This window comes from Equus przewalskii, chromosome 18 (genome assembly GCF_037783145.1).
Source record: "Equus przewalskii isolate Varuska chromosome 18, EquPr2, whole genome shotgun sequence".
Taxonomy (NCBI): domain Eukaryota; kingdom Metazoa; phylum Chordata; class Mammalia; order Perissodactyla; family Equidae; genus Equus; species Equus przewalskii.
In genome coordinates this window covers 24,996,920-25,022,989 of record NC_091848.1, presented here as the reverse complement: position 1 = coordinate 25,022,989, position 26,070 = coordinate 24,996,920, and the positions used below count along the sequence as shown (strand labels likewise).

Below are 26,070 nucleotides of genomic sequence, written 5' to 3'. Positions count from 1 at the left end.
AATAACATAAGTAATTAAAATTAAGAGGAATGGAGAAGAGAGATTGGAGCAAGTAGAAGTTCATGCAAGTTTCCTTATTGGCTTCGCATCATAGATATTATAAAATTGAAATGTAATTATAAACATAATTCCAATCTATTACAGTTATTCAGATTTTTTTTTAACTTCAGTGAGATTTATTAAGCGAGATAGTATGGCGAAGAAATATTTATTTGTAACTCAGAAATTCCTCAGTTTTAACATAAGCTTCCTAAACGAGATTTGTAGGCGCACTAGCCCGTGTGCCCTTTAAGACCATGTGTCCTTGCAGCCCCTTGTCTGGGCTGCGTGCCAGCACTCATGATGATAACACTCCTGGGCTTGGCCAACCCAGCTGTTTCTCGTGGGATAGTTAGCACAAAGACCACTGCGGTCTGAGGGAACACAGAGGCCCCCTGTGGGGAGCTCTGGTCCTTGGAATGCAGGTCATACAAGGACAATGCCTCTCGGCTGGCACACAGCCTTTGTTCCTCTGCCTACTTAGGCAAGCTTCTCTCAGGGGGAGGTAGTGGGTGCACACTTCCATCCAGCTGGCCGCCACTGGACATTCCCTGTATGTAACTCCTAATAAACCCATATGTCTTGCCTGCCATCTCCAGGTCTTTTCTTCGGTCTCTGCAACCTCTCTTGCACTCCTTACCCAACTGGGCATGCAGCCAAACAAGATTAAATACTATATTTATTTTTAAAAGCAGGCATTATTTGATCCAATTTTTCTAAAATTATGCCAACCTAGGCAGATAAAAAATATCTAAAATGATATTCACAAAATGATAATGATGGTTATTTCTGGGTGACAGGATGGATACAGGGTAATTTTTTTTAAAACATCCTTCTGTGTAACTTTCTGTATTGCAGGATTTTTAAAAATGACAGGATGTATCATTTTACACAAAAAAGTTTTTTTAATAAAGAAAAAAATCACATCTATTATGTAAATGTGTCTGTTACATATGATTTATATTCTAAAGGGTCTTCAAAATTTATGACCTTAAAAAATCCTTGACAAAAACATAAAGGAGAAATTTACCCATCTCATAAGAACAGAAAACACACCAAGTTTATTATTTTCACTGTAACATGTATGGCTAAAACTATACATAAAAAATTTACCCTGCTTCTCATTTCAGAAACCCAGGCACTGGAAGGAGGCCAGAGCCTGGAGGGGCAGGCACAGAGGAGTTATGGCCATATCATGCTGCTACTACAGAATTTAGTCAAGTCACATCTCGCCCCCTTAGTTTCTGCTTCACTGCTGTAACTCCTACCTGCACCAGGCGCTCAACTATACCGCCTTCAGTTTTGTGTTCTCCCTTTTTGCAGTCTGGAATCTGTTACAGCAGTGGTTCCAATGTTGGCTGCACAGCAAAAGCATGTGGGAAGCTTTAAAACATACTGACGACTGGGTCCCAGCCCCAGAGACTTTAATTTAATTGATTTGGGGTGCAGTCTGAGTGCTGGGATTTTTCAAAGCTCTCCAGGTGACTCTAATATGCAGCCAAGGTTGAGAACTACTATATCATAGCCTTCTTTGACCTTTTTCCAGCTTTCTCTGTATCCCTTGAGGGTTTTCCTCAGGTTCTTCAAGCTCACTTTCATCCATAGGGAATGGAGGAGATGATAAATGATGACACATCCACAGTACCACTACACGGAATACACAAAATCTCAGTCCCAAGAGAACGAGGACATCTAGTTATTCATACACCTAACTTTTGCAGCACAGCCAAATCTAGGAATATAAAGCCTTTTGTGAGAACAAAGAAGACAGCACTCCTATAATAACTTTAGGAGTCTTAGACTCCTGGGAGCACTAAACAGTGATTAAAATCCAGTTGAATTAAACTCAGGTAGCTGAGAGGGCAGTGGAAATAGAATTAATTCCTAGTTTCAGACCAGAACAGACTTTTAAGTACCTATGTATCTTCTCCTACCTCTCGCTGCTGCTGGTTCAAATTATGTGAATTTCTCTGGCAAAGGGCAATTGTCTCTACCATGGTATCTTCAACATCCTTCAACGAGGAATCCTCTTTAGTATCTAGATTCAGAAAAAATTGTTCACATCACTTAAGGATACATTACTGATAATCTCAGAGTTTCTATAAAAAATTAAACTATTTTTTCTTTGCATAGCTTTAGTTTTCTATTATAGAATCATCTATAAGACCTGATACAGAGGTTTAGCAGTTAAAAAACAGATAACTCTGTGCAATGGGGGTTTTCCATATAAATGTTTGACATTCACAGTACATTCAAAGCACATCATACTTAGCATTTTAATATTCTTTAGCTATGGAAAATTCTCAATCATCTGTTTGGGGATTAGTTAGTAGAGAGATTATCTTTCACGTTTCTTGCTCTACCATTTCTTCCTCCACCTATTTCTTAAATGTAGGTAATTCCTCCAAAATACTATCTTAGGCCTTTTCCTTTTCCTTTTTCAATAATTTCAGCCACTCTTATGGTTTCAACTCTCATGACATTGCTGTACTTTCAAGTACACACCTCTGGCCCTCATGCCTTTCATAATCTGCAGGTTGAATTTTCGACAGACTCTAGGAATCTATCTCTGCATGGATGTCCTGCAAGAACCTTGAACCTTATATGTGAAAAAACCTACTCATCTTTCTCGCTTCACATCTGTTCCTTCCCCTAAATTTCCAAACTAAGTTAAGGGAACCATCGTCTTTAAGTCAACCAGTTTGTAAATCTTCACTATCTTTGATGCTTCCCTCTCCTTCACCCACATATTCAAATAAACTGCCAATTTTGTTGATTCTACTTCCTTACTCTCATAAGCCCACTACTTTTATGCTGGTGGAGCTCTTCATTACTTCATTTGCACTGCAACAGCCTCTTAATTAAACTTCTGACTTCCAAATCTTGCCTTTCTCATTCCCTTTTATACTGTCACTAGAGTTTTCTCAAGTACGAGTCCAAACACATCTGTCCCATCCACAAAACCATCAAAGACTTCTAATTTTTAAAAACAGAATGTAAGGGAGCTGGCCCCGTGGCCGAGTGGTTGAGTTCGCACGCTCCGCTGCAGGCGGCCCAGTGTTTCGTTGGTTCGAATCCTGGGCGCGGACATGGCACTGCTCATCAAGCCACGCTGAAGCGGCGTCCCACATGCCACAACTAGAAGGACTCACAACGAAGAATATACAACTATGTACCGGGGGGCTTTGGGGAGAAAAAGGAAAAAGATAAAATAAAAAATTCTTTAAAAAAAGAACAGAATGTAAGTAAACATGGTAAACACTCTGGCTCATCTTCTCACCCTGTGCTCTTGCATCACTGGATTATTTCTCACTCCTTCAGGTTACTAGCCAGGAACTTTCATGTTCATGTTTTCAGCCTAGAGGCCTTTCTTGCTTTTGCCTATCAAACTCCTATTCGTCATTCCAATCCTACTTCAAAGGTCACCTCTTCCACAAAAGTATCTCTGATTCATCAGTTACAAACAGTTCCCCACTTTTCCACATCCTTTGCCACTCTCACTGTATCTCTTTTATAATACTTGATTCTACCAGCATTAGATATTTTTATTTACATGTCTGTCTCCTTCACAAGACTGTAGTTCTTTGGGTAAGGACTGTGTTTTAGCCATCTATGTATATTATAACCCAAAGGAACTAGCACATTATCTTGCAATTAGCAAATCTTCCAAAATTCTTAAGCATACTGAAAAAAACTGAAGCTGAAAATAAATGGTAGATGTAAGACTATTACTGAGAAATTTATCTTCATTGGAATTCAACGTACTGGCTTCCCTAGACATACCACTTGCAAATCAGTGTTGTGGTTTAGGGGAAACATTCTTCTTATTTTTCCCTCAATCTTTCATGTCTGCAAAAATTATTCTTATAACAAAAAGAAAAATACCATAAATGCAACAAATCTAACAAAGTTAAATTGACTGAACACATAGCAACAGTACAAAAATAATAGCTAAATGTTTAGCTGAGTTAAATATGGAAAAGTCAATCACGTGTTTACTGAAGTTCCAAAAAGATTCAGTATAATACCTATCACCTAGGTCCTAACCATCAAAAAATATAGATAAGCAAGTAATCTACACAAAATTAGGGTAAAAGTGTTTAGGGAAATGTGTGGGCCAAGGGGTTCAAGAAATGTGCTGGTGTGTTAAAGAGGCAGGACAATCTAACAATCACCTTTCAACTGATTCTTTGAACTTTGGGAGGGCTATTTTGAAAATAGTCAAGTAATACAAAAATAATCCAATTCAAAAGAGGGCAAAGGACTTGAATAGACATTTCTCCAAAGAAGACATAAAAATGACCAATAAGAACATGAAAAGGATGCTCAACATCACTAATCATTAGGTAAAGGCAAATCAAAAGCACAATGAGACATGACTTCACACCCATTAGGATGGCTATTAACAAGAAAAGAGAAAATAAGTGTGGTAAGGATGTGGAGAAACTGGAACCCTTGTGCCTTGCTGGTGGGAATGTAAAATGATATGGTCACTATGGAAAACAATATGGTGGCTTCCCAAAGAATTAAAAATAGAATTACCATTTAATCCAGCAATTTCACTTCTGGGTATATACCCAGAAAAAATAAAAGCAGGGTCTTGAAAAGATACTTGTACATTCATGTTCAGAGCAGTATTATTCACAAGACTCAAAAGGTGGAAGCAACCCAAGTACCCACTGGCAGATGAATGGACAAACAAAATGCAGTATATAAGTAAAAGGGAATATTATTCAGCCTTAAAAAGGAATGAAATTCTGACACATGCTAGAACGTGGATAAATCTTGAAAACATTATGCTAAGGCAATAAGCCAGACACAAAAGGACAAATACTATTATTCCACATATATGAAGTACTTAGAGTAGGGAGTCAAATTCATAGAGTCACAAAGTAGAATGGTGGGTGTCAGGAGCTGAGGAAGGAGGAGGGAATGAGGAGAGATTGTCTAATGGCTGCAGAGTTTCAGTTTGGGAAGTTGAAAATGTTCCGTAGATGGTGGTGGTAACTGCACAACAATGTGAATGTACTTAATGCCACTGAACTATACACTTAAAATGGTTAAAATGGTAAATTTTGTGTTATGTATACTTTTCCACAATTGAAAACAATAAATATATATTAAACGTTAAGGAAAATAATGAGAATTATATATCTACCCATGACAAAGCCATTCAAGATTCTCAACTGTCAAGTTTTACCACTTTGTGCTAAAATTATATAAATTCAGTACAGAAACACTGGCTATTTACTGATTAGAAGCTCTGACTTGCTGTTGCTCAGCACATTATAGTAACTTTTATGACATTAGTTATGCATCTCATTTATATATAACCAAAAAACAGTACAGAAATATAACCAAAAGAATAATCATAGCAGCAAAAAGTGCCTAATTTTATACTGACCTCCGCTGACAATTTGCATCACAAAGCCACAATGGCTTCTACAATTTCCTACTAAGAGCCCTTGAAAATGAGCTAAAATTAAGATCAATGTTAAAGTGGATAAACAGTAATTATGCAGATGAATCTAATTATTACTCAATAAATGCAGTTTATTAGACAACAACTTTTACAACATGGGATCCCTTGGAGAAAAAATTGTAAATTATACCCAAGATCTTACTTTCTTCTTGATGTGTTATCTCTTGAAGTTTGCTCTGTAGTCTCTAGGAGGTAAAAAAGAATGCAGGGGTAAAAGGAACACTTTGTATTTCTAATCCACCACATATTTGAATTAACATATGTTAAAGAAAAATCCTCAAGAAGCAACAAGGTTATTAAGAATGGTTTCTTACTATCATTCAGAAGAGCATTCTTGTGTACACAGAAAGTAGAGCTAGCAGTATCGGAAGGGACCCAAAATATCACGTATCACTTATTCGGCCCACTTCTGCTTCTGTTGCACTACCACACAGTCATCACTGACATTCTTTAAGCACAGTAATGAGGACTAGGATTTATCTATGCTTTGGAATAAGGGAATAAAATTCATAGTGGGTTATGAGAAAAAGAGGTGGGTGGGAATAAAAAAGGACATATAAGTCTATCCCTATAGCACAGGGGACAGCCTTGAGTGTGACATCTCACAAATATGCAGTTGTAGTGTCCACTATTGTACTAAATTCTAGACCCTTAGACACCCTTAACTGATATTCCAAAGGTGTCTTAATATACATTGAAACTGACCATAACACATCCATTTTACGCAAAATTTGCTCCTTTTCTTTAGGTCCCATATAGGCCAATGTTAACCTAAAAATCATAGAATCACCATACCTCTCATTTATTCCGCACCATATAGAAATGATCAATAGTTCTCAAATCCACCTCTTCTTCTCACTCCACCGCCACTGCCACACCCAGCTTAAGCCCTCACTGATTCATAGCTGTACTACTCAACAGCCTCACAGATGCTCTGTTTTGAGTTTTTACCTCGCACTTCTCTGCACACCCTCCCCGCCAGATCTTCCTACAGTGATCAGAGCAGTCTTTATGAAACAACAACATTATGCCAGTTCCTTGCTTAAAAACCTTTAGCTGATCCTGTGTGACAACAGAATCAGTCCTAATTCTTTAGCATGTTCTACAAAATCTTTCCAAATCTGGACTTAGCCTTTGTTTCTAACCTGACCTGCGTATTGATAGTTGAGCTCTAATAAAGCTGCTGGCTGCTCTCCTAGCAGTTCATATTTCTTTGTATTCCCATGTCTTTGCAAATGATGGCCTTATTCCCTGTGAGGATTTCTTGTTTCACTTCCCTCCATCCATGCCAGGAATATTTTTACTTAGCCTTTAAAACCAGGTTCATGCTATCAACAAATAAATTACAAGGAAAAAATGGATGTAGGGGTAACTTACAGATTAAAAGAGGTTAAGAGCCTACACAAAGCCTTTGTAGCATATTCTTCCTGGCCTGCTTTACACTTATATGGCTATAAAAAACCTAGAAGCTAATATGGAGTAGTTTTTGACATAAAAAGGACATCCCTAATCTATTCTTAGCTAGATGATAATATTTAAAAAACAGATATAACACTTCACAGCCATTAGGATGGCTACTATCAAGAAAACAGAAAATAAGAAGTGTGGGTGAGGATGTGGAGAAACTGAAGCCCCTGTGCACTGCTGGTGGGAATGCAAAATGGCGCAGCCACCATAGAAAACAGTATGGCAATCCCTCAAAAATTAACAGAATTACCATTTAATCCAGCAATTCTCTTTCTAGATATATACCCAGAAGAAATTAAAGCAGGGTCTTGAAAAGATATTTGTACATCCATGTTCATAGCAGCATCATTCACAATAGTTAAAAGGTGGGAGTAACCCAAGTGTCCATCAATGGATGAATAAATAAAATGCAATATAATACATAAAATGGAATATTATTCAGCTTTAAAAAGGAATAAAATTCTGACACGTGTTAAACATGGATAAATCTTGAAGATATTATACTAAGTGTAATAAGCTAGACACACACAAAAAAAACACTGTATGACTCCATGAATATGAGGTACATAGAGTAAACAAAGTGAAAGAATCAGAAAGTAGAATGGTGGTTGCCAGGAGCAGGGAGGTAGGAATGGGGAGTAACTGTCTAATGGGTATAGAGTTACAGTTTGGGAAGTTGAAAAAGTTCTGGAGATGGATGGTGGTGATAATTGCACAACAATGCGAATATACTTAATGCCACTGAAATGGTAAATTTTATGATATGCATATTTCATAACAACTAAAAAAATGGAAAAAAATTCTTTGAAAAATTGATAGAACACCAACTGTTGCTGAGAATGTGGAGCAACTTTCATACACTATTGGTGGGATGTAAAGTGGTATAACCACTTTGGAAGGAGATCTGATAACTTCTTATAAAACTAAACCTATACCTATCCTGTGACCCAGCAATTCCACTCCTTGGTATTGACTCCAGGGAAATAAAAACATTTGTGTATAGGAGTGATCACAGTAGCTTTATTCATAATAGCCAAAGACTAGAAATAGCCCAGACGTCAATCAACATGAGAATGGATAACCTGTGCTATATTCATACAATTAAGTGACTCAGCAATAAAAGGAACAAACTAGTGATACATGAAATAACATAGATAAATCTCAAAAACATTATGCTGAAGGAAAGAAGAATTACACAAGAGTACCTACTGTACAATTCCATTAACATGAATGAACAGAACAAGCAAAACTAATCCACGATGAAAAAAATCAGAAGAGTGGTTACCTCTGGGGGGATGGGATTGAGAACAGACTATGAAGAAGTATAAGAGAACTTTCTGGGGTGAAGGTAATGTTCTCTGTCTTGTTAGGAACTAGGGCTATACATACAGGTGTATGCACTTGTCAAAACTCATTAAATGGTACACAAGACTTGTGAACTTTGTTGTATGTGCATTTTACCTTAAAAAAACCCACAAAGAAATATTGAACTCTAGTCAATGACATGCATGATAAAAATATTTAGAGGTAAAATGCACTATTGTCTGCAACTTACTTTGAAACATAAGAAATTAAGATGGATTGATGAAAATTTACACACTGTTATATGTCAATTATATCTCAACTAAAAAAGATGGACTGATGAATTGATAGAGGGCTACACAGAAACAGGACAAAGCAAACAGAGTAAAATGTTACCTTTAGCATTATTAAGAAGGCACCATGAATATCTCCTTTCTTTTCTAATAGATAAGCAGTGACTTCATGAAGTTGATACTTCTGGGTAATCTAGGAAAGAAGAAAAGATAGAGATTTTTGTTCACAAATCTCGTCTGTGTAGTGAGAAGATCCTATTAAGGATGAAAATACTGCATGATAATAAATAACGAATTCATACCTTAGTAGTACGCTACTTTACAGTATAATATGCAAATATTTGGCCTTCTAGTTTTATAGTGGCCCATTTGGCAGTTCTAACTGGACTACGTTCATCCATTTTTTTTCACTGATCTATTTAAAACATTGTTACACATCTGAATAAGGTCTATTGGAGAAAAAGTAACACATACACATAAATAGTAATAATATAAACCGGAAATTGGTAAGTGAAATTATACACAAAACATTTAGAACAAAATGACAAAGAAAACACTCCACGTCAACTTGAGGGATCTTAATAAAATTTAATAAATTAAGAGTTTCTACTAAGTGAAAAAGACATACCAATTAAGCTAAGAAGACAAAAGAAAGAAAATACACACAGAAAATAATGCCATAGAAAAGAAACAGAGAAACAATGGAGAAGTTTAACAAACCCCAAATTAGTTTTTGAAAAAACTAATAAAGTAGAATAAAACTTTCTTAGTAGTAAGAAAAAAGAGAGGCCCAAATAACATGTTAACAGGTAAAGAGATTAAAGGAGAAAAACATGTGATCATCTCAATAAATGCAGAAAAAGTCTTTGATAAAATGCAGCACCCAGTCTTGACAAAAACAAAAACAAAACACAACTGGGAATGGAACTTTCTTAATTTAATAAAAAATTATCTATTAAAATTCTATAATAAACACCATATTTAATGTAAAATGTTAGACACGTTCGTTTTTAAATCAGGAACAAGGCAAGCATGCATACTGTCACTGCTTCTACTCAATAATATCCTAGAGCTCCTAGACATCTGATAAGAGGCAGAAAAAAGTATAAGATTGGAAAGAAAACAACCCAAAAGTACCTTTATTCTCATAAAATATCTTTGTCATTAAAAAATCTAGAAACTAGTTGAATGAAAAAAGAACTCAGCCTGGTTACCAGATACAAAACAATGCACCAAAATTATTAACCTATAGCAGCAGCAATCAATAAAAAAATTTTCAAAAAATTTCCTTTCACAATGTTAACAAAAAGTATAAGTTTCTAGGAACAAATTTAAGAAAATGTGTGCAAGAATCTCATATAAAATATTATATAGAAGTAATAAAATCTCACCAAACAGCATAAAAGATCTTTTGAAAAGACAACCGTATTCCTGAATATGGAGACTCAATACCAGAAGATGTCAATCTCCCTGAATTAATCTACAAATTCAATGTATTTTTTCATCAAAATCCCAGAAGAATTTTTTTTAAAAGAACCTGATAATGTGATTCCTAAGTTGATGTAGAATAGTAAGAGGCCAAGAGTAGCCAAAGAATTTTAAAGAAAAAGAATGAAGGGGGAAGACTCTTATTTCAAATAATAAGCCTTATTGTAAAGCTGTATTAATTAAAATATGTGGTATGGGTATAAGGAAAGACAAATAACCAAAGGAACACAACAGAATCCACAAACAGATCTACGTATATTTGGGAGTTTGGTATGCAGCGGTGTGGCATTATAAGTCAGTGACGAAAAGATGATAAAATGCCCCATGGACCATTAGCTATGGATGTGGAAAAAAATATACAAATCTCTCACGATCTGTTTACAAAAATAAATTCCCGATGAATTAAAAGCCTAAATGTAAAAAGCTAAACTATATAACTCATATAAGAGGCTATCTTTTATGCCATAAAATTATGAAAGGAAATAAGACACACAAAAAAGTTTAAACCTTAAAGGAAAAGACTGATAAAATAGAAGTCACTAAAAACCAAGTTAAAAGACATGCCACAAAAGACTGCAAGAAGGCATATCCAACACACCAAATCAGCAAAGGATTAGAGATGCAGAAATGAGAAAGAAACAGAAATCAAGCAAAGGGCAAAACCTCAGTAGAAAAAAGGGCAAATAATATGAATAGATAATTCAGAGAAAAGAAAATCAAAAGGGTCATTAAATATATGGAATAATGCTCAATGTCATACGTAATCAATGATATCCATCACACGGGTAAAAATTAAGAAGTCTAAAAATATTAGTAATCAGCGAGAATGTGGAAAAACAGCAAATATCAAACACTGATGATGAGAATAGAAACAAACAGAAAATCAACTTGGTAATATCAGTAGAATTAAGCTACTCTATTGTTTCAAGAATTTCACTTCCAGATGTATTATTTAGAGAAACCTCACATGGAAACACAAGGAAATATGACATGGATGTATAATGTAGCGTTGCTTATAAAGTAAAAGACTGGAAGCAATATGAATGCCTATCGATAGGGAAATAAATAAGCTGTAGCATATTCACTCAATAGAATATTATACAACCATTAAAATGAACTAGATCTACATGTATAAAAAATGATAGGTTTAAAAACATTTAATGAAAAAAGAAATTTGCAATGAGATATGTATTATGATACCATTAATAAAAATTCCAAAAACACGTAAGACTGTATCACGTATTTTATAGATCAACACATAAATAGGAAAAATAAAAAACACGAATGGGAAGAAGAAACTTCCCATCGTGAGGTTGGTGGGGACCTCAGGGGAGAAGAGGGGAATGTGATGCATAAAAGGTGCTTTATTGCTAAAACAAACCAACAACAAAACATCAAAGATCTGAAGCCAGTACGGCAAAATGTTAACAACTATAAAATTGGGTTGGTGGGTATATAGGTATTTGATATTCTGCATATTTCAATATATTTGAAATATTTCATAATTTAAAAATTTTAAAGTGTGTGGGCAGTTCAGGAAGTGGATAATAAAAAATATAGCTTACTGTTTCATGAGTATTGATAGCAAAGGAAAGGAGGTATAATGGTAGTTTAAAAATAAATCTCTTTTCTTTTCTTTTTTTTGTGAGAAAGATTGGCTTTAAGCTAACATCTATGCCAATCTTCCTCTATTTTATGTGGGATGATGCCACAGCATGGCTTGGCAAGCAGCGCTAGGTCCACTCCCAGGATCCAAACTTGCAAACCCTGGGCCACCAAAGTAGAGTGCACAAACTTAACCACTGCCAGCCACCAGGCCAGCCCCTAAAATAAACTTTAAATGGGGAATGTACTAGCTTCTCATATGGAAACAGGAGAAAACAAGGGAAGAGAACCAAAGCAGAGCCTGTGCTACGGCTACTGAATTCCCTTCAGCCTAGTCAGTCTTACGGCGCAGCAGGACTATCTCACCATCAGTGCCTGCGAACAAGAGCTTGGTTTTCTCCTTTTAATATGTTTCTTGTATTCCTTTTTCTAGGCTTATCATGTTGGTCAGAATAGCTGTGAAACTTGATTAACAACAATGATGGACACGTGCTGTTTCTGACTTTACTAAATAGGGAGGCAATGAAGAGCATGTGCCATGGAGCCAGTCTGTCTGGGTTCAATCTCAGGTGCTACCACCTTTGAGCTTCAGCTTAGGCAAGTGGTTCACTGTGTGAGTTTCCCCTTGCTCCCTGTAAAATGGTGACTGATTAGGAAAAGCCCACGCTTGTCTCCGCTACACTACTGGTCTCACCTGAATAGTTTCCTCTAGGCGGTAGCACTCAAGGACTTGCAGCGTCTCTATAACTTGGTCCGGGTTGAACTGACAGAGCAGCTCAATGAACTGCTCTGTAATACAGGGAGATATTTGCAGCAATTCTTGATTTACATGAATACCTTCCCTGAAAGCATAAAAGGCAAGAGAGTAGCATTATTTATTCACATCTATAATTCAGGCTACAGGTAAAAAAAAAATGTTACCTTAAAACCAAGACTATCTTCTGGTCAGGAAAAGTTGCGAATTAAAAGTCTCCCTGTTACTTAGGTTAGCAGTAAGTTACGTCAGAGGCACTCTAAATCACAGTATTTCTCAGTTTACACTCAACAATTAAGGAAATAATATTCCATGAAGGTGCCTCTGAATAACACCAAAAGACACACTGTTGCTCTAAAAGAAACAAAGATCGACCCAATTCAGTTTAAATGATTTGATCCCTGAGTACCTGTACATAACAAACCATCTTCCAGTCTCACCAGCACTCCCCGCTGTCCTTGCCTCGCAGCACCAAACGCACCATAATGTAATTACTTTTTAATTATCTATCTTCTCTACAAGACTATAAACTCGGAGGGCAGGCATGAGGTATCTTCTCACTAATGAATTCTCAAAGCCTACAACAGTGTCTTGCATGTAGTAACGGCTAACTATTTGGGTGTTGTTAAAACAAAAAATTGGATGAATAGTAGGATACACAACATTTATGGGTTCATTTGCCTTGTCTGCCAGCTATTCACCAAGTTCACTAGTCATAGTGCCCACACAGAAGCTGTGGAAGTAGAGGATTAGCTGTATCATGGAGGACACTCAACTACGGGTGGCCAAAATGAACTATTTAGAAAATCAACTGTTGTTCACGGGAGACCTAAGAATCATCTTCTCTCTTGTTTCATAACAAATCAGTTCCTACTGAAAGTCCTATCTTCTCTTCGGAATTCCTCAACTGAAGCTCCTTATATAAAGAATTGAAATAGGGTTAATAAGACACAAAATGACTGCTTGGGAAACTGACCTTCTGAAGAAAGGTTAAGGCAGATTGTCTAAAGCAACACTTGCCAGCTTTTCTCATATTGTGGCACAGAGAAAGCAACAATATTTGTATGGCCCATCGGAGTAAAATAAGATTGATGACAGGGCATTCTAGGTGCCTCAAGAACCACCCCACGACCCAAGGGGGTCAGTCTCTAAGAACACCTGGAGCCCACGCACAGCACACCAAGAGCCATAGGTGGGAATCTCTGGACTCCAGAGAGAAGGATCTGGGCTTCTAAATATTCTATAAATGATGGTAAAGAGCCCTCTTATTTTTACTAGTAAGAGACTTCAGTTACAGAAGAAGAAATTATATTTACATATGGGTAATCCTTCCTAAATGAAGAGCTTGGTGACACTCACTCTTGACTAGAGGTTGGGTGATGAGCTCAGTAAGTTCTACTGCTCGATGCTTTCAATACTTGCTGATGGGCTAATTCACTATCTCTTCAAATTAACTGTCAATCCCAAAGATCGAATTTTCAATTTTTTTTAAAATTTCACAACTGCCTTTAATGTGGAATTTTGTTAAGTGACTGGTTATGCCCTATGGGGACCACTACCTTAGTTCTTATCATATAATCTGAAAATTATCTGTTTGATTACACTATAAACTGGGAAAGCAAAGACCGTGTTGGTTCATTGTTATTTCCCCAGTATTAGCATAGTCTTGGCACATAATAAATAGGTGCTCAGTAAACGTACATTGAACCGAAGTGAACTGACTGGAAATAGTGTACCGGATTGCATGCAAACAGAGGGAACGAAATATAGGATAGAGGGGTGAAAATTACAAGGACTAGGGCTATAAAGTCAGGTAAAGCTAGGAATAAATCCTGTCAGAAAGTTCTACATGGAGAAAGCAGAAGACGCACATGATAAACCCAGGGAAATGATAGTTCTGTACGTAGGATCAAGGTTGTGTCTCAACAGAACACTATTAGGTAAAAGAGAAAGAGAATGCTAACGAATGTTTCTCGACATTAAGGTGAGCCAGTGTACTTTCCAGATGTCTCTGCCATATTGTTAGTGGTGTTAACATTTTATCTACACCAGACTTCCGCTAATATGTCTTATAAATGCAAGACTATGGAACAAATTAAGATTAGACATAAGCATGTGCCAATGAATCAGAGTATTTAATTACTTCCAGAACATTTATTGACAAAACTCTTTACAAGTACTGAAGATGTGAAGATGCATCAAACCAAGCAAATCACCCAGACGAATAGATTTTGATGCGTTCATCTGCGAGGGAAATAATGTGTGTGCTGGGAAATGATTGGGCAACAGCAACATAACCAAACCTTTAATAAATAAACTGTAGCATTAATGAATTTACACCCATTTCTGACTGCTATCAGTCTTGCATATAAATACAATTTGTTATATCCATTTCCCAAAGCTATTTCTGTTAGTCTTCTATGAGCTGCCTACTTTGCCGTATACCCACTGCTAACTTTAATGGCTGTCAAAATTACATATTTTAGACCTAAAGCATACCTACTCTTTGGGAATTTCTATTTTAATAACAGCATTGACTTAAAAGATACAAACATTTAAGTATATATAAAACGGAGAATTTTACAAGGCTTTATCTTGTCAGCTTTAAAAGAAAGCATTTGTTTGCCTTGTGAAATACACAACACACACATACCAACCACACCCCAAAATTCAGGTTGAAGAAAATATCCATTCTTACTTAGGTTGTGAAAATAATTTAAAATTATAATCTTGCACATTAGGCCATTTCTGGGGAAGGATAAACTACCAGTTTTGAAAAAATTACATTAAATTGATTCTAAAATTTAAATGCTGATTTCAAAATATTTGCCAGAGAAAATAAAAGCTGTGCAGGAATGAAAAAAGTCTGGTTGAGTCCTTCCTCCTCATTCTAAATACCACACAAAAATAGTCTAGACTACTCTTCTAGATTTCCAAGGAAGAGGATTTCACAATTTCCCTCAGTAACTTGTTTTGACAACTAGGGTCACCTCAGCTTAGCCTAAATCCTGACTACTTGAATTCTCTCCTCATTCCCACAGATCCAGTCCTTAGAGGTGGTGACATACTAACGACTACTTGGTACCTTTTAGACTGAGAACTCAGATATATCACTCACAACACACAAGAGTAAATTATTTTCCATATAGTTTTAATTCAAAGCAAGTTGCTTCACAAGGCTGCTCAGCTGAACTTTTAGCCCTCCATATACATTCCATGTTAAAGATGCCACAATGTAATCCTGTGTCAACTGAACAAAACATGAGTGAGCGTGCCAATCTGCCTGAAAAATACTTCAGATGTGGTTATTATAAGTAGCAAAGACAGTACCTACAAAATTTATATGAAACTTTAACATAGTTACAATGTTCCACAAACTGGACAGGCAACTGGCTTAGATGGAAACCCATCCTGTGGGAAGAAGGAGCGCAGTAGCATGCTTTGGTCTCTCTGAGCTCCATGATGACCCATTACACTGTGCACAGCTGTCAGTACCCCTCACACAGGAAGAGCCACAATCCCTTATAAACTTTTACGAGGCACAGACCAAAGCAGACAAGTGTACCATTTGTCTAACAGCAAAGATTCTGCTGCATCAAATGATGTAACAGCAGATCGAAGACAGATCTGTAGGGGATTTGGCCACTTTCCATCTCCAGAGTTTGATTAATAATCAAGTGTCCAAATGTCCTCCTTTAAATCTTAAAAGAAATTTTGTTTTCTCTCTGATATTCATAAAAAAGTATACTGTTTTGAATGTTCTCCTACATAAGCAGGAAGAATGGCTTTATAAGCTAACAGAAATACGAGCCCAATGACTTTAGGGGCAGAAAAAATAATTTAGCTCCATAATCTTATCAAGTTTTGGATCATTCCAACGCTGTATAGATTTCAGTTAAAAACTCATAGCATAGCTAAAACAAATATTCCAAAGTTCCACTATTCATAACACTAATAAGAAGAAAACTGCAGTTACCTGTAATGTATATTTTCTTCCCAATGCAAAGCTCTCATCACTAAAATCTGCTAGCAATCCTATTAGGAAAGATTGTCTTAATGTGACCCAAGTAGAAAAAGACTGGAAAGACGCAGGTCCTGGCATCTCCCCATAATACTTAAACTGGTGCACTTTCAGGTTTAGGTGAGAAACCTGATGTCATTCTCTGCCTCAAGTGATAGATGGAATTGGAAGAGATGGAAGAGCGGCAGTTCTGTGACCTCACCACAGAGACATTCTTTAAACAGTTTCCAGAAACAGATTTTGAACTGAAGCTGGGTCAGACTACTATAAATCTATTATGATATCCACATATAATTCTGAACATATAGAGAACAAAGACTTCTGGTTTCTGGTCTGGCATGTAAAGACACTGAAAGTTAACACTTCCGTCCTCAGAGGAAAAAAGCCGAACAAACTGAAAATCAACAATCCTTCCTGGATCCATCTGAGTATTGAGGTCACAGGGCAAACTGCCACCACCCAAATTAGAAAGAGACAGACAGCAGATATAAAAACCACAGCTACTGGAGACCGTACTGGGTTAAACTTAATTAAACCGTAATTGACGAACTGCTGGAGGTTCAGTGTGGAAACCTGAGAGTTAAAAATTCCAGGGGGGCCAAGTCTTCGGGGGAAGTTCCCTCACTTTCATGAGTTTTACCTCCAGGAGGCCCACCAGGTTCTCACTGTGAAGATGAGAGAAAAATCCCATCATGCTTCTAGCAGTGGGGTGGCGAAAAGCGGCCATTTTGAAATATACCCAGAGAATTTTGTTCTTCTTAACAAGGCCTGCTATTATGGACTGAATTATGTCCCCCCAAATTCACATGTTAGGGTTCTAACTTCTAGTACCTCACAATGCGAATTTATTTGGAAATAGGGTCTTTGCAGATAGAATTAGTTAAGTTAGGATAAGGTTATGCTACAGTAGGGTGGGCCCCTACTTCAATATGACCAGTGCCCTCAAAAGAAGGGGAAATTTGGACACAAACATACGCACAGGAACAACACCATGTGAAGATGAAGGCTCAAATCAGGGTGATGCTTCTACAAGCTAAGGAATATCGAAGATTGCCAGCAAACCACCAGAAGCTAGAGCAGAGACACAGAACAGATTCTTTCTCACAGCCCTCTAAGGAATCAACTCTGCCAAACCTGATCTTGGACTTCTAGCTCCCAGAACTGAGACAATAAATTTCCGTCATTTAAGCCATACAGCTTGTGATGCTTTGTTAAGGCAGCCCTAATAAACGAATACAACTGCCCTCAAGGGAAACTAGTTTACCAGAACCTAACTGACTGGGGTTTTACTAAAGCTTAACCAAGCTGGGGGAAGAGGAATAACCAACTCCAGCCCCTTGTAGCTTTCCATGTGGGAGAAAGAAAATATTCAACTCCAGGCCCCTCCAGCCTTCTGCTTCACTTAGAGGCAGGGAGAGGTACTACGAAGTACTTGGGAAGGTCACTGCCCGGGGCACAGGCTCACTAAAGACTGAACACTAATCACAAGACTATAGAATGCCTCCCCTCCCACCACACCTCACCACCACATCAGTAGGGCTCCTGTACAGTAATGGGAATACAACTGAAAAGAACTACACATCTCAGATCTTACTTTAGAAGAAGTCTCTAGGGAAACCCAGAGAACGACCAGGGAGACAAAAACGAGGACATTTGAGGAAATTACAGCCTCAGACACCTACAGCTATAGCAAACAGTAAACACAGCTTAACACCTAGCCAGATAAACAGAAAACTTCACAACAAAGGTCTGTTTACCTCAGTTCCTTTTATGCAGTATATCATGTCTAGCTTTCAATAAAAAATTACAAGACATACTAAAAGACAAAAAATACAGTTTGACGAGATCTAGCAAGTATCAGAACCAGACTCAAATATGGAGAGATGTTGGATTTATCAGATGGGAATTTAAAGCAATTATAATTAACATGCAAAGGGCTTTAATGGAAAAAGTGACATGTAAGAACACAAGGGTAAAGTAAGCAGAGAAATGCAAACTCTAAGACAGGAACAAAAGAAAATGCTAGACATTAAAAACACTAAAAGAAATGAAGAAACCTTTCATGGACTCATCAGCAGCATGGCCACAGCAGAGGGAAGAATAAGTGAGTTTCAAGCTATGTCAATGGAAACTTCCAAAACTAAAATAGAAACAGAAAAAAAGACTCGGGGAAAAAAAACGAGAACAGAAGATCCAAGAACTGTGAGACAAATATAAAAGGTGTAACATACACATAGTGGTAATACCGTAAGGAGAAGAAAGAAAAAAAGGGACAGAAGAAATATTTGAAGCAATAATGACTGAGAATTTCCCCAAATTAATGACACATCCTAAACCACCAATCCAGAAAGCCCAGAAAATACCTAGTAGGATACCGAAAAATCCACACCTACACATATAATATTTGAACTGCAGAAAATCAAAAACAAAGAGAAAATCTTGAAAGTCAGAGGGAAAAGAAAACCTTTACGTATAGAGGAGCAAGGGAGAGAATTACATCAGACTTCTCTTCCTAAACTATGCAAACAAGAAGAGAATGGAGTGAAATACTTAAAGTGTTGAAAGAAAAAAATCACCAACCCAGAACTCTGTATCCAACAAAATTCTCCTTCAAGAGTGAAAAAGAACTATTCCCTCAGACAAACAAAAACTGGGGGAGTATGTCATCAGTAGATCTGCCTTTCAAGAAATGTTAGAAGTTCTTTAGAAAGAAGGAAAATGATATAAGTTAGAAATTTGGATCTACATAAAGAAAGAGTGTTAGAGAAGGAATAAATGAAGCTAAAATAAAATCTTTTATTTTTCCTATTTTGAACTGATCTAACAGAAAAGAGTTTGCCCAAAAGAATAATAGTAACAATGTATTCAGTGATTATAGCTTATGGATAAGTGAAATAAATGACAGCAATGTCATACGGGACAAGAGGGGAGGAATTAAGAATCCTCTGTTATAAGGCACTTGTACTATCCAAGAAGTACTATAGTGTTATTTGTAATTAGACTTGTATTACTTATAATTATGTATTGCAAATTGAAGGGCAGCCACTAAAATATTTAAAAATGTACATATAATTGATATACTAAGAGAGGAGAAAAAATAGAATCACATAAAAAGCTCAATTAAACCCAGAGAAGGAATAAAAAAAGTAGAAAACCAAAAAAGAAACCAAAAACAAGGCCAAAGAATAAAAAAACAGTAACATAAATAGAACAGAAGAAAGGGTAGGATTTTAAAAGCCACAAGGATCTTAAAATGTGTCCTTTTCATTGTAAATAGAAAAATATGGGTATTTGGAAAGACTTCTTTAAATATAAATGAAGCACATTTTTCGAAACTTTAATATATTGCTCTTACACAGCAGTCTTCATTGTTTCAGAAGTTTTAAAAGCAAAGAGCAGACCCTTCTAAACTACTAACAATTGCTCTCATTTTTATTATTAACTTAAGCAAATCTATGGGGACAAAGAATATAGTGAACAATAAGATATCTACATCTCTCCATATCCTCTTAGCAACCATTCAATCATACACACTAATAGTATGTGTGTACACTATGTAATGTTAGTATTTTTCGAGTTTAGCATTATTTTTACACTCAGATTGCCAAGCTTGCCAGTTTGGCATTCAATTATGCTCAGACACCTCAACGTTTAGCCAGCCCTGGTGGTCTAGTGGTTAAGATTCGGTGCTCTCACCACCACGGCCTGAGTTTGTTTCCTGGTCAGGGAACTGTACCACCCATCCGTCGGTTGTCACACTGTGTTGCTGTGATGCATGAAAGCTATGCCACTGGTATTGCAAATGCCAGCAGGCTCACCCATGGTGGACAGGTTTCAGTGGAGCTTCCAGACTAAGACAGACTAGGAAGAAAAACCTGGCCACTCACTTCTGAAAAAATTGGCCATGAAAACCCTTTGAATAGCAGCAGAGCATTGTCTGATGTAGTGCTGGAAGGTGAGAGGATGGCGTAAAAAGACAGGGCAGGGCTCCACTCTGTTCTACACAGGTCACTAGGAATCAACTCAGTGGCAATAACAACAACGAACCGTATTGTTTATTTAGCCATCTGCTCCATCCTCCTTTTTAAATAGCTTTTTCACTCTGTAAATGCTAATAAGGATATTTTAATATTAACTTTTTTCTTTCACAGTATTTCCTTAAAATCTATTTTCCAAAATGGAATTACTGGATCAATACACATGTATAACTTGAGAGCTCTTAATACATACAGGTAAACTGCTTTTAAGAAAACAAAGTGGACTAAGAGGGAGGAACACATATGCAAAGCGAAGATGGACAATGTTTAGTGTATCCTATGAACAAACAGTTCAGTACTGCTGAGAAATAAAGGGGAAAAGAGAAGCGGGAGAAAGGAAGGAAATGAAACTGGATAGATACGCCTGAATCAGAATGAGGCAGGTCTTGTGCACCATGAGGAGTTTAGATTTTACATTGGATAATGAAAGAACTTTGAGAAGGGGAAGAAGAACATTATCATTATTTGCCTGCTTGAAAATGGAAGTAGAAAAATTAGGAAGGCTGGTTAGGAGACCAGGAGAGAGATGCTGAGCGCCTGAACCAGAGCAGTGTGGGGTAGACGAGAGCAGGACTCACAGGGAAGAGATATCCAAGAGGCAGATTCTGATGAATGGTTCTGTATGGTGTGGCTGAGAAGGTGGGGTGGAGTGCGTAAAGGACGGCGAAAAAATTGTCATCACTCTCAGGATTTATTTAAGACACTTATACTATAATTGTCTGCTTACTCGTCCATTTTCTCCATTAGAATGTAAATTCTCTCAAGGCAGGGCCCCATCTTATTCTCCATTTTATCTCCCATGCCTGTCACAGTGCTTAGTAAGCTGCTGTTACTCAGTAAATTGTTAAATGAAATAAATGAGTGGATAATGTCATTTGCTAGGAGAGAAAATAAAAGAGAAGGAACAGGTTTGGATTGAAAAAAGTGAGTATAATTTTGAGCCATTTCAACCTCTAGCACAACACTTAGCAGATGGCAATCTTATTATAAAGAATTATTGAATAAACAAAAGAAGAAATAAATGCATGTAGGCTATTTTCTTTCTTTCTATCACCTATCTATCTATCTATCTATCTACCTATCTTTCTGTCTGTCTATTTTTGGAGATGATGTGTTAGGATTTAAAAGGTTGAATCTTGAGCTGCTGGCAAAATACTAACCAAAGATTCAATATCTGGTAGTGAGCCTAGCCAAGCTGACAGGCACTCACTGAAGTAGGAATGTATTTTTATATGTCAAAGTTCATAAACATAATGTTCTAATTTTTAATTTTGAAATATGTTATTTCAACACTGAGTGTCAATATCTTAAGATGTCCCTTCAAAATTATCCACAGAAACAGTGACAGAGTCAACTTAAATTCAATGTATAACCATTTCCATAATCTATGTTTTGCTCTTTGGCATAGATACTCATTTTCTTGGCAATGTTCAATTTTTACTTTATCTTGATTTAAGACTTAGAAATATAATGTGTCGTTTTATGTACTTTTTGCTACAAGAAAATCATACCATATACTCCATATATTTCAGAGGCTCCCGGACATGTTAACAAAGGCTAAATTGACATTACCAAGAAAATCGTACTGAGGAAAATATTGTGAATATAAATATACTTGCACATTCTCTTTATTCTTTATGCAGCTCATAGCTGCACAAGACCCATCAGTGTCCTTTTGTATTATCCTTCAAGCATCCCCAGTGCACAAAAGACCTGCATCTGGATGTAAATATATCAGGAGAGCTCCTGGGAGAATTTCTGGCCAGCAGGAATGCACGCAGGGAGAGGGGGTGGCGCGGGGCTTATGCAGCAGCTGTCCCAAAGAAGGGAACTGGAAGGGGATGCAAATCCTTTCTCTCCCAAGTTGTTGGCCTCAATTCAGGGAAGCAATTTGCTTCTGAAGGATTAACCCCCTTCCCCCAGAACTATCTAATCTTTCTATGTACAGATGCCACCAATATCTTTGTAGGTCAATTAATTCTACTGAGGACATTATTTACATAGCAAAGATAATTTAAAGAAATTGGATAAAGAAAATAGAGAAATATACATAAGAATTCAATTAGATGATTTGTTCCTTTAAAAATGCTGCTGACAAAAATAAAAAGCTACCCCCTCAAAAACAACTCACTGAATATATATAAATGTTAAATCAAATGTGCATAAACTATATACACAGGATTGAGGATCTTATTGACTCAGGTTTTTGGGGCAAGAGCAAAAAAAGAAACATTCTGATATGACACACATAATACAAGCTGTCTCTGTCTCAAAATAACTGTCTTTCTTCATTTTCCCTACTCTCCAGAAGGCTGCTATAGGAGCTTCATGGGGGAAAAAACCTGGATGTGGGGAAAAAAACAACTACTGCTTAAGAAGAAGAGAATGGGAAGAATCAAAGGCAAAAACAGTCTGAAGTTGTCTGCCAGTGAGAACTGCTGGGCAGGGCCAGTCTACCGATGCTGGGTGTTCTTTTGACTCTAAGTAGCTGTTTCTACACTCCCTCAGTTTCCTCCTTCAGTTTTCCTAGGATCTGACCAGACCCTAATCCTTTTTTTTTTTTTAGCTTAGTCAAAAAGCATGCTCATTCACAAAGGCTAAAATGGGATGGGAAACCAGTCATTCAGAATCAATGACTGTAGTGATATTTATATTACCTAATACTGATATTTTTTATTTTAAAAAAGTAAGATTGGGGAGCTGGCCCAGTGGTGCAGTGGTTAAGTTTGCACGTTCTGCATCGGTGGCCCAGGGTTCGCTGGTTTGGATCCCAGGTGCAGATCTATGCACTGCTTGGCACACCATGCTGTGGCAGGTGTCCGGCATATAAAGTAGAGGAAGATGGGCACGGATGTCAGCTCAGGGCCAGTCTTCCTCAGCAAAAAGAGGAGGATTGGCAGCAGATGTTAGCTCAGGGCCAATCTTCCTCAAAAAAAAAAAAAAAGTAAGATTGGGTCACCATCCATCTTCTATATTTTATTACATGTGAGTAATGGCCAAGTTCAAAGCTGAATTTCCTCTGCTCATCCAGCTGGAGTCTCCCTAGGTAGGATGGGGAAAGAGGAGTCAGGTCTTAAGAAAACTGATCTGACACTGGAGATCTGACATGAGAGAGGAACAGAAGGAATTCTGCCATGGAAAAAGGGGCGTACAGGCTCCAGAGAAAGGGCTGGTAATTGGGACTGGGCACCCCCTTCCTCTTCCGCCTGGCTCAGTCCTCCTCAGTCCTCTCCCCTCTCCCTCAGCTCTCTCCATCCTTTTTCCAGCTCTCTTCTTTCCCTCCAACCCCCCAACTACAATTCTAAGTTATCTTCATCAGTTAATTCTAGGAGAGACTAGGGCCCAAACTGGCTCTGAGGGAAATACAAAAGATTAATGGAAATAAAAAAAGGTGTCTAGCCTCAGTAATATTCTGACAACAGGGCATTAAAACACGGATACTTTGAAAAGGTCTTCAATAGGGGTGCAGAGGAGTATGTAACCAGACTGCTTTTCTAAACATCTGCACATACACATCTGTATGACTCTGAATTTTAAATGTGGCATAGCCTGTTCAAGATTTAAATGACCGAGATTTCAAAAAATTATTATAATAACAAAATTACTGGTATTTTGGTATTTAAAAATAGCAGAGAATACTGGATAACCAAAACGGACTTTATAATTGCTAAAGTAAGTAAATTACTCTTTTTAATGGCTAGTGTATATTATACTGCAACTTAAAAAGTTTTTATATGTGATATGAAAGCTATGTCATCCTGGAATATTACACTTAAGCCAGTGATGCTTCACTCTTAAGTGTACATCAAAAATATCCCCACCCACAATGATTCTGCGGGCTTGGGCCCAGGCATCTATATTTTTAAAAGTTTCCTAAGTGATTCAGATGCACACACTTCTGGTTAAGAGTGACTGTCTTGGAGGACGTTAAATATTATTACACTCCACTCCTAATGTACTCCACTTAGTTACAGCAAAATATTACAATTTCACACGCAGAGCTACTTTGCTTACAAATCCATTACTAATTTCATCATCTCCTTGGGTTAGTTTTTATTTGCTGAGTACCACAGCAGCACTTAAAAAAACATTTAAACTTTCCTTCTCACACAGCCAGGAAAAGTTATTTAAAACTAAACACTTCAAATGAGAGTTTAAAAGGTAATACATTTAGAGGAGGGCTGGGAACGAGGTGTTTACTTTGAAAAGTGAAGCTACCAATGAACAGCATGGAATAAGGAATAGGAAGGAGTGAAGCCAGACGACCATCACACTCTTCCTGAAACACCTCCTCATGGCATGGCTTCCTTATGTTATTTACGTTGATGACAACTCACCACATACACTCATGTCCAAATGGAAAGAAAAGTATTCCCTCAAGACATAATCCATTTTTACATCAAGTATTTTGGTATAATCTATGTAAGTGTGACTCCCACTAATATTAAAAATCAAGAGCTGATTGTACTATGTGGATTCCATGGGCCAGTTTCTTAACCTCAAATGATTTCCTATCTATGTATTATGAAAAAGTAAAGTTTATTAACATACCTTGGGTCTAGAAGACTCCTCAAAAATTTGAAAAGCAAAACTTGGTTCTGAACAGAAAAACAATAGAAAATACAATTAAATATTAAAACAAATTCTTCAAGTTATGCCATGGTAATGAATGACTCTAGAATAGTCCTTTAAATTGCACACATGCATATGATTATTTCCATTAAGCCCTCTGGACTGATTTAAGAAATTCTAAAGAATCATTTGGAGGTCATTTCCTCTCAGTAATTCTAATCACTGTCACACGTTCAATTTTGAGCACAGAACAAACACAAACACTTTGTTATTGCCCCAAAAAAAGCCTTCTACTGAGACAAATCACTGAGCAGTTCTCAACACAAGGACCCTCAGAATGGCAGGTGCTCTGAACTGCTCTGCTGATGGAGAGTTCTGGCTGCACTGATGGGTTCACACTGCCTCACCTGGTCTTCCTTGTGACAATGGCCAACAGTGGGAGAGTTAATCTCGCCCTAGGTAGGGTGGGAGTTTGAGGCCCAAATCACCCCCAACACCAAAAATGCTCATTAACTCCCCAATATAATCAACTATAGAAGAGATGGCAAACTGCAACATGTTAGCAATTAATATGCCATAAAATCTGGCTTCTGTTTCTTCCTCTTATTAGCTATCTGACTTTGTGTAAGTCACTGACTCTCTTAGAGATTCACTATACTTAGGTGAAAAAGAAAACAGCAATTTCTTCTCTGCCTTCCGCACAGGGTAGAGGTGAGAATCAAATGAGACAAACCTTATACTACATGAATATAAATAATGTTTCTAAGTTCTTGGGAAAGCTAAGCAAAAATTATTATAGTTTAGTTTTTTAAAATTTTTTGACACAATCAAACTTCACCTATAAAAAGTAGGGGACTTTCAAAACTGAAAAGAATTAATATCACTTAGAATGTGATATTTTATATATATTTATCAGTCTTTGATTGTCTATCTTTTCCCTGGTTTATCACTTTGTTTTATTTTACACTTCTGGTTATAACTTAATATTCTGGCTTATTTTTCATGTCAAG

At 37.1% G+C, this 26,070-nt stretch overlaps 1 protein-coding gene across 1 annotated transcript in view; it reads right to left on the bottom strand.

Moving 5' to 3' along the window:
- Nucleotides 1-26,070, bottom strand: part of VPS8 (VPS8 subunit of CORVET complex) — a 235,611-nt gene that overhangs the window by 71,029 nt on the left and 138,512 nt on the right. The window contains 5 exon segments of the mRNA XM_070582453.1: nt 1,974-2,077; nt 5,664-5,706; nt 8,687-8,776; nt 12,371-12,518; nt 25,040-25,086. Coding sequence (XP_070438554.1) covers nt 1,974-2,077; nt 5,664-5,706; nt 8,687-8,776; nt 12,371-12,518; nt 25,040-25,086 — 432 coding nt within the window.